Source organism: Balaenoptera borealis (assembly GCF_965194805.1).
Source record: "Balaenoptera borealis genome assembly, chromosome: 2".
In the NCBI taxonomy this organism is placed as follows: domain Eukaryota; kingdom Metazoa; phylum Chordata; class Mammalia; order Artiodactyla; family Balaenopteridae; genus Balaenoptera; species Balaenoptera borealis.
This window is the reverse complement of record NC_138867.1, coordinates 129,486,619-129,500,462: the sequence shown is the minus strand read 5'-3', so window position 1 is coordinate 129,500,462 and position 13,844 is coordinate 129,486,619. Positions and strand designations below refer to the sequence as shown.

Here is a 13,844-nt window from a genome sequence, read left to right as displayed (position 1 = left end):
TCTGCTTACTTGCTACATGATCTTGGTCAAGTCATGCTCTTTCTCTGGGCCTCAGTTTCCCCATCTGTCAAAGGAGTAAGGTTCCTTCAGCTCTATGATGCTATGGCTCTGAGTACAGATTTTGCCCTCTCATCTGGGTCTTTCCAGCTGAGTGTGACCCATAAGAACTTAGGCTACAAGCCTCTTCTACTCACTCTTGGACCCTCGACTTCTAGAACAGTGCTAGTTCATAATAAGCAACTTGTAGATGAGTGAACCAATGAATGAAGCCAAGTCTCTAAAATCATGAAGATGAGGAGAGGGGAACAGCAATTTATTTATCAAACCCCTACCCTTGAAATGGTATCTATAAGGACTTGAAACTTGAAGGAACCAGTCTAAGGACAAATGTAAGGAAATCCCACTTAGAGAATGTGAAATGAATAAATTGGACTTGGCTTGAAGTAGTCAGGAGAAAGTAGGTCAACTACCATGGTCTTCTGGAAACACTGCATATGCCCACATGCCCGAGTCATGAGCCTATCTTAGCAGATAAAGGCTCTGAGAGGTTCTACAATAAGGATATGAATTTCCCTATGTTTAACTCAGCAGCTCCCATGCCATATCACCCATAGTTCCCTTTTCTCGTGGAATACTTATTAATATCCTTTCCACAGTACCATTTCAGGATTGTTAGGTAAAGTGTTTTCTAAAGCTACTTTGAGCTCTAAAATATTTTGGGTTTGGTGATTGACTATCTCTAGGAATGATTCAGACTTTCGCACCCCTGGACCGAGAATTCATGTCCTGCTACTGGCTGACGGTACTGGCAGTGGATAGGGGTTCCACCCCCCGCTCTTCTGTAACTGAAGTCTACATTGAGGTTTTGGATGTCAATGACAACCCACCCCAGATGTCCAGACCCGTGTTCTACCCCTCCGTCCGGGAGGATGCACCCCTGCACACCTCCGTGCTTCAGCTGGATGCCTGGGACCCGGACTCCAGCTCCAAAGGGAAGCTGACCTTCAATATCACCAGTGGCAACCATATGGGATTCTTTGTTATTCATCCTCTCACAGGTAAGGACCTCAGAAATCTGGGTGCATAGGATTATCTACAACAGTGCTTTTCAAAGTGTGGTCCTAGAATGGCATCATGAGCATCACCTATGAACTTGTTAGAAAGTCAAGTTCTCAGGCCCCATCTTAGACCTACTGAATCAGAGCTCAGGGTGGGGACCAGAAATCTGTATTTTAATATGACATCCGAGGATTTTGATGTGTGCTAAGTTTGAGAAGTGCTGCTCAACAAAGTCCATCTCTATGGGAGAATAAGAATATGTCAGTTTTCTTTCCTTGGAGCCTAGGGAAGCTAAGCAGGTTCCCTAGGTGGTCAAGCTGGGACTATTTCAGACCTCCAAGTGCTCCCAACTGACCATTCCTGAGAATCACAAGCCACAGGTTGAATCTCTTAACTCTAGTCCCAAACTGATCTCAAGCCTGCTCACGGCACGGTGGCCATAGAGATCCACTTCAGAGGAACCAACCGTCTCACAAAGGTCTATCCTCGGTCCAAGCCCATCTTGGATGGTTTAGAGGAATCCAGAGGTCATTGGCTCGCAGCTGTGAACCAGATGTAGCCCACAAAGGTGTTCTGTTTGGCCTGCACAAGCTTTAAACAGTGATTTTTCAAGTTGTTGCCAACATTTAAAAATTTGGAAATTTCGCAAAACATTCCAGATTTCTGGTTGTTCTTAAAATAACTAGAAGATCTGGCCACATAGACCGCACGTCGCGCAGGGCCATCACTGCCCAGAGCTGACAGCAGCTCCCCGTGTACAGCAGGTGTGTCCTCTGTGCCCACAGTCCCCTCACACCCGACTGTGTTATTCCCGCCTGCTTCCTGCAATTATGCTGCCTGCCTGGCTCCCAGAAGAAGGTGAGAGCCAGTTCCCCCTGATGCAGGTATGGCTCCAAGGCCACATGTCCCTCTTGACCATGAACAACAACCCTACTGCAGAGAAGGCTGACATTCTCTCCTTCGAGCCCAACTTCCCATTCTCCAGCTCCAACTGACTCTTGTCCTGGAAGGACAGAAGTCTGGCAAGATTGGAGGAAGGAGAAGGGGAGAGTGCTGGCAGCAGCTTCCTGATCCTTAAGGCAAAAGGGAGTCAGGAGGAGTGATGGGCCTGGGGATCCTGAGGCAGACAGTGGGCGAGCGATACAAGTGCCTCTTTGCCCTGTGACATCTGTTTGGAACCTTTGACCTCAGGGAGTGAATTAGTCCTCCTAGAAGGAGGATGCTTTTCTCTTGAAAAACAAGCCTAAGCTGGCTCTCTGCCTGGGCCCCCCCGCTGTCCCTCCCTTTTTGGAAGAGGGAAGAGATCTCTCACCTAAGGCAATAGGTTCTCTACTTCTTCCAAATCCCTGCTCTGTTTACTGTCAACAGTTCCCTGACACCAGGTCTGGCAAAATGCCCCAGAGGGCAGAGAGCTCTGAGTCTTCCTACAGTTGAGAAGAAATTTTTATCAGCATGAACATTTGAAAATAAAATAATAAGTCAGCAATGATCCCCCCCCCCGCCCACCTTTCTTATCCACATTATATTGTCCTACTTCCATACTTGGATCCCTTGGATGGCTTCCCTATGCCCTTAAGATAAAGCCAGACCCTGCCGTGTCCCACAGACTTGTGCCTGACCGGACCCCTGCTGACCTTTCTGGCTTCATCTTGCCTCTCTTGCTCTATCACTTTCTGGATCCAGCCACATGGCCTGCCTTGATCCATGCCCTCTCCTGGCACAGGGCCTTTGCACATGCTATTCCTTCTGCCAGGAGTCTCTTCTCTCTGTTTTCAGGCTAACTCCTGCTCTTCTTTCAGATCTTGGCCCAGCTGTTCTTTCCTTAAAAAAGTTTTTCCTGACACTATAATACATCTCCCAGCAGCATCTACTTTTTAAAAACACTTATCACTTAGAACATTATATTCATTTATGTGATTATTTCATTAATTATCCATGTCCTTCACTAGACTTCAAAGGCTTTCCAGAAAAGGAACCTTGATTTTTTTTGCCCACTATAATATAAAGTCCTGGCACACAGTAGGACCTCAATAATTGGGAAATGAATGAATGAATCTCTGCCAGCATCCACAATCTTTTGTTAAGCCCAAGACTCATTTATTCAGCAAACGTTTAAAGGTGTCTGCCCTGATGAGGCATTTAAATTACGTGCTGTAGAGAGAGGGGAAGATATAAAACATAATTTCAGGCCTTGAGGAATCCAATCCATCAGGACCATGAAGATCTGGATATAAAAAAAGCTATAGAACCAGTGTAAAGAGTACCACATTGGGACTTCCCTGGTGGCGCAGTGGTTAAGAATCCGCTTGCCAACGCAGGGGACACGGGTTCGAGCCCTGGTCCAGGAAGATCCCACATGCCGCGGAGCAACTAAGCCCATGTGCCACAACTACTGAGCCCACGAGCCACAACTACTGAAGCTTGCGTGCCTAGAGCCTGTGCTCCGCAACAAGAGAAGCCACCGCAATGAGAAGCCCGCGCACCACAACAAAGAGTAGCCCCCGCTCGCCGCAACTAGAGAAAGCCCACGCGCACAGCAGCGAAGACCCAAAGCAGCCAAATAAATTAATTAATTGATTAAATTTTTTAAAAATTATATTAAAAAAAAGAGTACCACATTGTTAAAATATGAGTAGATGTGGTGCTGTGACCGTTTATAGGAGAGAGGAAGCTGCTCAGTGTGGTAGACCAGCAATGGCTTCATGGAACAGGGGTGGGTGGCTATGCCGAGCTGAAGGATGTGGAGGATTTGACAAGCAGCAGTCTGGCAGGGCACTTGGGCAAGGACCGTGACAGGAGAAATAGCCAGGAGGGAAGAAGACCCAGGTCTTGTTGAAGACAGAGCAAGTACGTCCATTTTCTTTTTTTCTTTTTTTTACTTTTTACTTTTTTCTTCTTTTAAAAATTTTTAATGGTGAAATAATTGTAGACCTACAGGAGAGCTGCAAAGAGAGTTCTCATACACCCATCACTCAGCTTCCCCTAATGTTAACCTAGTACATTTATCAAAACTAAGAATGAATCCTGGTACAAGGCTGTTAAGGAGAATACAGACTTTACTAAGATTTCCCCGGTTTTCTCTGCTAACATCCTTATTCCCATCCAGGACCTCACACTACCTCTAGTCCTCATGTGTCCTTGGTCTCCAGTGTCTGACCATTCCTCAGTCTTTACTAGTCTTTTATGAGCAAGTAGGCCCATTTTCTAAAGGCATATCCATTTCCACCACTTATCAAATGTAAGATCTTGGGGAAGTTACTTAACTGCTCTGTGTCTGAGTTTGCTCACCAGTAAAATGGAGATAATAATAACTACCTCTTTGGTGGTTGGGAAGACTAAATGGGTGAATAGATGGAGATACATAAGGAGCTTTGAAGAACACCTGGACGTGTAAGAGCTCAGTGAGTGCTGGCTCTTATGATTCTGAGGAAGGGCAGGGGGGGGAGAGGAAGCTGGCAGGGTAGGTGGGGTAAGACGTAGATGGCGGTGGGTCAGGGTGAAAAGAGTAGAAGAATCTAGAATCCATTAGAGGTGGAATCAACAGTAGTTATAAAACCACTGGATGAGGGAAGGGAGGGAGAGGGAAGGGGCTGAGATGGGGTGACAGTGGGACATTTGTTTGGAGGAGAGAAAGATAAGAGCTGAATCTGCTGAATGCCCGCCTCGTGCCAGGAAGGGTCCTCGGTGGACCCTCACACAGCCCCTTGGGGGTGGTTCCGCCATGTCCCCATCCTACACGGGCACTCCCTGGGAATCCTGACACCAACCTCAGAGGGGGGATGAGGCTGAGAACAGGGGCAATGGCCCAGGAGGCCAGGCAGCAATTCCAGGGACACTGGCCCTGAGAAGATGAGGGGGAGGCAGTGGTGAGAGAAGGGAGAGAGAGAAAAGAAAAACCAGAGATGGAGAAAGAGTGACAGATTCCAAGATGCAAAGAGGGGGGAGGGAGAGAGGAAGCTCTGGGAAGGCAGAGAGAAGGAGGATGGTGAGGGATGAACAGAGAGAGGGGAGAGGGGATGAAGAGAGACCAGCAGCGGGAGGAGAGCAGGACTGAGCCGGAAGGAAGGCTCCCAGCCAGGGCCCTCTCATCCCCACACTCTTCCTGGGGAGCACCCGGATGCTGGGCCTTCCCCATGAGGCCCCTCAGCTTGGGGCCAAGCTGGGTGGGGCACCTGAAACAATATTCACTCTGTCCTAGAGGAATGCATCTTCCTCTCTAGCTGTGGGGCTTTCCAGGAGCCTTCTCGGATTCCTCCCGTGCCTGCCTTCATTGAGGGAAGAAAAGGCGGGATGACACGAAGGCAGGAACATGGCGCAGACAGAGGTCCCTCCTCACACCACACTCTCATTTCCAGCACTGGACGCCTCATCCCCAACACCGGATCCCCGTTTCTCTCATGGAGCCCCTATCCCCACACTTCAGTCCATTACTCCATCATTTAATTGCCTAAACAAGATGAAGAAACTTACTGAAAGTTTTTAGAACACCCACTGACCCCCTACCAATAGCTCTGCTTTCATCGAAAAGAGACCTCCCTACCCAGCTAGGACCTCTCAGTCTATGGGCGTGGATGTCCCTTCGGGCCCCCGAAAATCTTGAGCTTGACTTTCCTGATGCTTGCAGAGAACTGGCACCTTCTCGCCTTTATGGCCTCAGTTTATAGCCATAGTGTCTAGAAAATGAAAACCAGAATTACAGATCACTAAGTTCACCTTCCTGAATTTACAGAGGAGCGCTCCTCTGGCTCATCTGTGCCAGCCCGGCATGGGAAGAGCCGGTCTTAGGTCTCAGATGAACAAGAGAATTACAACAAAGGAGTAAAAAGCCACCCCTCTGTGATTTCTCGTGAACTGAAGGCAGTGACCGTGATCCCTGTTGTAACTCCTGATGAGCTGCCTTTTTCACTCAGCAATATACTGTGCTCAGCACCCTCCTCATGGCGAAAGCAGGAAGTAGGTGGGAACCTCCGCTCATGCCATCACCTCAGCTGTCCTCTCCCCTTCCTCTCTTCCCCTCCTTTCTCTCCAGAGTTCCATTTCCCCTTCATGCTCTTGCTCTCCAAAGACGAGAAGAATTCTGATCTAGGCTTTGAATGTAACCCTTGAATTCATCCCAGTAAAATGGCCCTGGGCAGAAGACCTAAATAGACATTTCTCCAAAGAAGATATACAGATAGCCAACAAACACATGAAAGGATGCTCAACATCACTAATCATTAGAGAAATGCAAATCAAAACTACAATGAGGTATCACCTCACACCGGTCAGAATGGCCATCATCAAAAAATCTACAAACAATAAATGCTGGAGAGGGTGTGGAGAAAAGGGAACCCTGTTGCACCGTTGGTGGGAATGTATATTAATACAGCCACTATGGAGAACAGTATGGAGGTTCCTCAAAAAACTAAAAATAGAACTACCATAGGACCCAGCAATCCCACTGCTGGGCATATACCCTGAGAAAACCATAATTCAAAAAGAATCATGCACTGCAATGTTCATTGCAGCTCTATTTACAACAGCCAGGACATGGAAGCAACCTAAGTGTCCATCGAGAGCTGGATGGATAAAGAAGATGTGGCACATATATACAATGGAATATTACTCAGCCATAAAAAGAAACGAAATTGAGTTACTTGTAGTGAGGTGGATGGACCTAGAGTCTGTCATACAGAGTGAAGTAAGTCAGAAAGAGAAAAATACCATATGGTAACATATATATATGGAATCTTAAAAAAAAAAAAAAAGTTCTGAAGAACCTAGGGGCAGGACAGGAATAAAGACACAGACGTAGAGAATGGACTTGAGGACACGGGGAGTGGGAAGGGTAAGCTGCAACAAAGTGAGAGAGTGGCATGGACATATATACACTACCAAATGTAAAATAGATAGCTAGTGGGAAGCAGCCGCATAGCATAGGGAGATCAGCTCAGTGCTTTGTGACCATCTAGAGAGGGGTGGGATAGGGAGGGTGGGAGGGAGACGCAAGAAGGAGGAGGTGTGGGGATATATGTATATGTATAGCTGATTCACTTTGTTATAAAGCAGAAACTAACACACCATCGTAAAGCAGTTATACTCCAATAAAGATGTTAAAAAAATAAATAAATAAAAATAAAATGGCCCTGGGAGCCCTTTGCTCCAGTCTCCCTGCAACCATCTCTCCCCCAGGTCTCCTATCCACTGCCCAGCAGCTGGACCGAGAGAACAAGGATGAACACATCCTGGAGGTGAGTGATGCTGCTGAACCCATTCACTAGATTTGAAAACCTCCTGCAGGAGGCCAGGCTGGAGCCAAGCCAGGCCTTGGGGCCACATGCACGTTTCCAGGCAGCGGCTGAGGAGGGTGCTGACTCAGAGAGGAGTTGCTGCTTAAGCTGAGCCTTGCTGTGGTTGGTGGTGGAGACTCTCAGGGTCTTCGCTGGCTCTCGAGCACTGTGAAGGGAAGGAATCTGAAACCATGTGAGGGCTGGATAGGAAGCACTGATGGATTAGCAATGCCTGCAGTGAGTACAGGAAGATGCAGCAGTACACATGGGCTATGCACTTGTCCGGTCTGCTTCCCAGTCCATCCCTACGCTCTAGAGAGAGTCACCCAAGGTCAAACACTAGGTCAGGAGCAGAGGCAGGATGAAAACCCAGACCTTTGTCCTCTAGCTCTGTGCTCTTTCTAGGACATCTCTGAAATCACATAAGCATCCCTGGTGACCATTCCAATGAGAGGCGTCGGTCTTGACCCAGAGGGGATTAAATCAGAAGGAATCTAGTTATACCCCCTCCTGCACTACCCACAACTAATGAACAGGCATCTCTTCTAGTCTTAAAGACGTCAGCTGGGAGGGACACATATTCCTCAGCAGGAATTTTGCCTTCTATGCTCCCAGGCTCTGGACGTTCCTTTTGTATGAAACAGGCATTACTAGTAAGCAGCAGCCAAACGGCCCTCTAGGGACTGAGGCATTCTCCATAGTTCAGTAGAGGCATTTATCTTTAAACAGCAGAATATGTTAAGAACTCGGAATCATTTAAAGTGGAAATGTCCCTTCTCATACTGATGCATGGGATGATTTGCCCCTACCTGAAACAGCCCGATTCTGAAATTGTTTTCATGCCTTTACTCTGTCTCTTGATATCATTTCATGCATTGGGCGGCATGTCTGACTCCAAAGGTACCGCGCACGCCTCCATTAACATCTCCTCAATTATTTTTTTCTAACCTCCAGTAGCTTAAGGAAAGCGAGAACAAAGCTTACCAGAATTACGAGCAAAAAAAAAGTAAATGGTCTCCGAGAAATGGCCATTTGCCTCCTGAGTAAAGAGTTCTAGCTTTTGTCTAGAGCCTCTGCGACTCTTCTTCCAGTTCTTTCTGGTTTCTTTCTCTGTTCTTGCTCGCTTTCCTGTGGGCGACGTTACCAGAGAGCTGGGTTCCAAGAAGGTGAGGTTATGATAATAAAAATCACGAGTGTATACCAAACAACAGCTGGACTGGTATTTCCAGGCTTTTGAAAGCAGGGGTAATGGCAGAACTGTGGTGGGTGGCGATACATATTCACTGCCTTGCGTTTGTCAACTCACACTGGATTCTGTCCCCAGGTGACTGTGCTGGACAACGGGGAGCCCTCTCTAAGGTCCACCTCTAGGGTGGTGGTACACATCTTGGACATCAACGACAACCCCCCTGTCTTCTCCCACAAGCTCTTCAATGTCCGCCTTCCAGAGAGGCTCAGCCCACTGACCCCTGGGACTGTGTACAGGCTGGTGGCTTCAGACCTGGATGTGGGTCTCAATGGCAGAGTCACCTACAGTATCGAGGAGAGTGACGAGGGGGACTTCAGTATCGACCCAGTCACAGGCGTGGTGTCGTCCAGCAGCATTTTCCCAGCTGGAGAGTACAACATCCTAACGGTGAGGGATGGATGGAGGCCGTGGAGGGGGAGTGGCATACCTGGTCAGGAATTTTCTTTGAGGATACTGGAAGAGGGAGACAGCCTTCAGGCTTGATGGAGGCAGTACTCCCCTCCGGGGCTTTCTCCCAAAGAAACTGGGAATCCCGACTTCAGCCAAAAGATCAGAATTCTGGGCCTTTCTCTTTGAGGGCAATAAGGTCCTTGCCTGGGAAATCCACCCTATTCTTAGAGATAAAGATTTTGGTGAGAGGAGCAGGGCTTTGAAATCAAGATAAGCCTGGGTTCCAATCCTAGCACTGCCATTTTACAACTCTGTGGCCTTGGACAAGTCACTTAACCCTCGTGAGCCTTTGTTTCATCATCTGTAAGATGGGCATAAGAACATTTTCCTTATAGAAAGCCAATAGAGCAAGTGGCTAGGGCCTGGGCTCTCATGTCAGTAGCCTGAATCCAACCCCAGCCTCACTACTGGCCAGGCAGTCATCCCAGGCAGGTGAATTCACCATGGTGAGCCCCGGTTTCCTCCTGCCAAAGGGAGGTGATAACAGTACCTCTCCGAGGGCTGTCAATAGGATTAAATTAGGTATTGCACACAATGCTTTTAGAGCAGGGACTGATAATAGGGAGAGCTCAATAAATTCTAGTTTGTTATGTTGATGGCTGTTGGGAAGGGTAAAGGGCCCATGCCTGGAAAGTCCAGTTCAGGAAGTAGCACACAAAGCCTTCAGATAACAGTGACTTTGATTCATTTTTTACTGCCTATGAGTTTCTGGAGCACAGTTCTATGTTCTGTTCACCACTGTGCCTGCTGCAACTGGCTTGGTGCCTGTTTACGTAAGCTCTCAGCTGTGTGTCGAATGGATGAACCAGTGGACGAAAGGCCAGCTCAGTCAGTCACAGGGTGCTCTGTCTCCTGGCCTGGCCACCTGGGTCTTCTTGTTTCTTAACCCCAACCCTACAGTCAAAGTCTCAACTTCCGGCCTCTTTTCAGGTCAAGGCAACAGACGGTGGGCAGCCACCGCTCTCGGCCAGTGTCCGGCTGCACATTGAGTGGATCCCCCAGCCCCGGCCCTCCTCCATCCCACTGGCCTTTGATGAATCCCACTACAGCTTTACAGTCATGGAGACAGACCCCGTGAACCACATGGTGGGAGTCATCAGTGTCGAGGGCCGACCTGGTCTCTTCTGGTTCAGCATCTCAGGTGAGGGTCCAAGGGTCCCATCCTTGCAGACCAGCCCTAGTCCTTAGGACACAATCCTTCTGAGCCCTCTCAAGGTCACGCTCCATGGCAGCTGCTGTTTTGGCCATGAGTGGTGATTGCCTCTTCCCTGGTCCTTTGGGGCAGTGGGTAGTCAGACCACTGCTTCTGCCAAGCTTTCCTTCACACCAGCTGTGATCTCAGGTGCAACCTCCACGGTCTCACTGGTAACCCCAGCCAGAGCCAAACAGGGCCTCAGTTATCCCGAGTTCCTGGGGGGCCTAAGACAGTGGTCCAGAGAGACCCAGAAGAGAAAGCACAAGTTTTATGTTTCCTCTTCTGCCTCAATGTGAACATCAGTGTAGAGCTGACTTCACTGACCATGAGCCCGAGGCCAGCTGTACCCTGGGGCCCTGCTTAACGTTCTGGTCCCAGGTTCCATCCTCAAGATCAGGGAAATGGTCCATTCTTGTAGTAGGAGACACTTGGGTCCAAGCTCTCATGGCCTCCTCTGAAATTCCTTTCTGTTTCTAAATCAAGATTTTGTTAAAACATCTTGGGGTGGGGCATGGTTCATAGATTCCTTTGGGAACCTGATGAATGTTTAGGTCCTCTTCCCAGAAAGATGCATGCGATTGTGCGTGCGTGCACGCGCACACACACACACACACACACACACACACACACACACACACACACAGACACACACACACACACACACCCCTGCATGCACATTTAGGGGTTTTATAGATTCTCTGAAACCCAGCCAGGGATTCCAGGTCAAGAATTTCTAATCTAAGAGCTTCAGTACCCCCTGAACCATGAAGTCCTATTACAGAGATTCCCAGCCTGCTTCAGAGGTTGGATACCAGCCTGTCTCAAGCTTTTTGACCTCCTAGATTTACTTCCAGTTCCGATTCACTGCTCTTTTTAAGTATTTGACTTTTTTTCTTATAGAACATTTAGAAAACACAAATGAGTACAGAGAAGAGAATAAAAATCACCTAACTCCCACCAATCCGAAGATAATCCCCTGTTATCATTTTTATGTTTCCCTCTAGTCTTTTCCTTTATACACCCATACACTTAGGGTTATATGAAAATATTGTCATATAACCTTTTAAAATATAATATATCATGAACATATTTCCATGTCACTAAACAAATTTCTACGAGCAGACATTTAAATAGCTGCATGCTAGTTCTATATTTTGGATTCTCATAGTTTATTAAAACAATTCCCTCTTGTTGAACAGAGTTACTTCCATTTTTTCCTGTGTCTAAACTGCTTTAGACTATGCAAACTACCTGTAAGCCATGATGCAGAGCTCCATTACTCCTGCATGTTTCAATGCTGGTAGCAGAATACATTCTAGCACAAATTTTGGTCTTCCTCTGGGACTCTTCAGTCCTTATAAGTGTACCTTTTCCTGAATCATCACTTGGATCTTCAAAATAATTTGACAATAAGTTGAGAGGATCAACTACCACCTCCTCTAGATCTGCCAGCCACATCCCATAGTGCTTGTGCTACTACTGCCTACATCACTGAGGTCGTGTGTGCTTTCCTCCTACCACCCGTCCAGGTGGGGACAAGGACATGGACTTTGACATTGAGAAGACCACAGGCAGCATTGTCATCGCCAAGCCTCTCGATACAAGGAGGAGGTCAAGCTATAACTTGACCATGGAGGTGACTGATGGGTCCTACACCATTGACACCCAGGTGAGAGGCCTCACTGGGAACCCTGAGTTGAGAGGAGATGGGAGGCCTCCTTGGTTGGAAGGCAGCTGTGCTCACCACTGTGCCACCATTGCACACTGGGGCCTCTTTGGTTGGGATGAGGATACAGAAGGCTCTCTGTGCATGTGGTGTACCTCAAAGAACACAGAATTTGGAATCAAGGTTCTGTGCTCTAGTCTTGTCTGATCACTCTCTATGTCTGTGATCTTGGGAGAAATCTTGTTCCCACTGTGGATCTCTATATAATGAGGGGTTTTGTCTAAATGAGCAGTTTCTAATTAAAGGTAGAGTGCCACAGGGGCTACCATAGACATAAGGAATGATGGTAAGTGGGGCTCTGGATTTCTACTCTGGTTTCAGCCAGTTTTATTTGTTTCATATACTGGAATTTCACCCAAAAAATTGCATCTGAAGAATAGGCCCTTTAACAAGAATATTGTTTTTGAAAACCACGGAACTGCATACCATCTGAAAGCCCTGTGATTTTGAAATCCTATCATTCATTCAACAAATATTTATCAAGTGACTGCTGTGTGCCAGGCCCAGTTGTTATGGTGGAGAACCAGACAGACAAGTTTCCTGACCCCCTGGAGCTTACAGTCTATCTTCTCTTTCATTCTCCTCCCTAGGTCTACATCTTCATGATTGCCAATGTTAACCACCATCGGCCCCAGTTTTTGAAGCCTCATTATGAGGTCAGAGTTCCCCAGGACACACTGCCTGGGGTTGAGCTCCTCCAAGTCCAGGCTACTGATCAAGACAAGGGCAAGGGCCTCATCTACACCATACACGGCAGCCAAGACCCGGGAAGTGCCAGCCTCTTCCAGCTGGACCCAAGTAGTGGTGTCCTGGTAACTGTGGGGAAATTGGACCTGGGCTCGGGGCCTTCCCAGCACACACTGACAGTTATGGTGAGTTAACTGAAAAACTGGGTAAGGATGTGCTTGCACGCGATGTGTGGGGTGGACATGCTTGGAGGAGTGCTGAAGGTTCCCTTTCTCCTGCTGAGCCAGATGTACTGATGCTCATAATGATAATCCATGAGATGAGCTGTGACATTTCACAGACTGCCAGAGGCACCTTCCATAACGGATGCCTGGGAGTGAGGAAAGAGATGGGACAGCTGCCAAAGAACCCCCTGCAAACTTGGCTTTTTCTGGGCTCACTCCAAATATCCCCCAAGAATTCTCTCCTTGCGCCATGACTGCATGATCACACAAACTCACATAGCGTCAGAGCTGGGAGGGACACAGAGACCATCCCACCCAGAGCAAGCAGGTATATAGGGCACAAATGAAGGAGGACTTGACTCTTAGGGTCACGTGCCTGCAGTTTTATGACCCTGAGAGAGCTTCCTTAAATTTATGCCCTACATGCCTCATTTGCCTCACTCTAGTCCCAGCCCTGGTCCCACCCATTTCTCTTATCTTACACCTGAGGCCCATAGAGGAAGAGAGACTTGTTCACCATCATATAGTTCTTTACGATGGAACCCAAATCAGAGCCAAGCCTTCTCGACTCAAGGTTCTTATGTGTTAGTTTATCATCCTCTGGGCACTTAAATATATATTAAAGGCTCTGAGAAGTCCTGCAGCAAAGAAAACTTCAACTTCATTTTAGTTCAGTGCTCCCTAAATTTATTTGACCATAGAATTTTTTTTTTTCCTGAATAACATGTTGACATCGTGAAGAACTAATATTCTCTGAGAACCAATTTGTAAAATACTGCTTCTCTGCTTATTTCTGCCTTTCTCCTGAAATGGAATTATCCCGGAAAATAGCTAAGCCTAATAATCACGAATCGATAAATTTATTTAAGAAGAAAAAAGAACATAACTGAGAGCAAAATTTAAAGGAATACAGAGAGTTACAATTGTGTGCCTTTTTCACTGGCATTCTCTGTCATCGACCTTAATCTAACCGTGCCTCCTCCCA

At 47.4% G+C, this 13,844-nt stretch overlaps 2 protein-coding genes across 14 annotated transcripts in view; one reads left to right on the top strand and one right to left on the bottom strand.

The window, feature by feature from the left end:
- The window catches only part of SLC36A1 (solute carrier family 36 member 1), a 165,763-nt gene that overhangs the window by 40,289 nt on the left and 111,630 nt on the right, over window positions 1–13,844 (bottom strand). The gene's annotated exons all lie outside the window — the stretch shown is intronic.
- Window positions 1–13,844, top strand: part of FAT2 (FAT atypical cadherin 2) — an 82,300-nt gene that overhangs the window by 23,884 nt on the left and 44,572 nt on the right. For 4 of the 7 annotated variants that reach the window (XM_082379046.1, XM_082379044.1, XM_082379042.1 and 1 more), the window contains exons 3-8: window positions 744–1,058; window positions 7,192–7,289; window positions 8,653–8,964; window positions 9,958–10,168; window positions 11,752–11,891; window positions 12,539–12,820. The exons of 1 other annotated variant lie outside the window; for it this stretch is intronic. In XM_082379046.1, coding sequence (XP_082235172.1) covers window positions 744–1,058; window positions 7,192–7,289; window positions 8,653–8,964; window positions 9,958–10,168; window positions 11,752–11,891; window positions 12,539–12,820 — 1,358 coding nt within the window. The remainder of the gene's footprint in view (window positions 1–743; window positions 1,059–7,191; window positions 7,290–8,652; window positions 8,965–9,957; window positions 10,169–11,751; window positions 11,892–12,538; window positions 12,821–13,844) is intronic. 2 more of the 7 variants (XM_082379043.1, XM_082379045.1) reach the window with 2 other exon arrangements.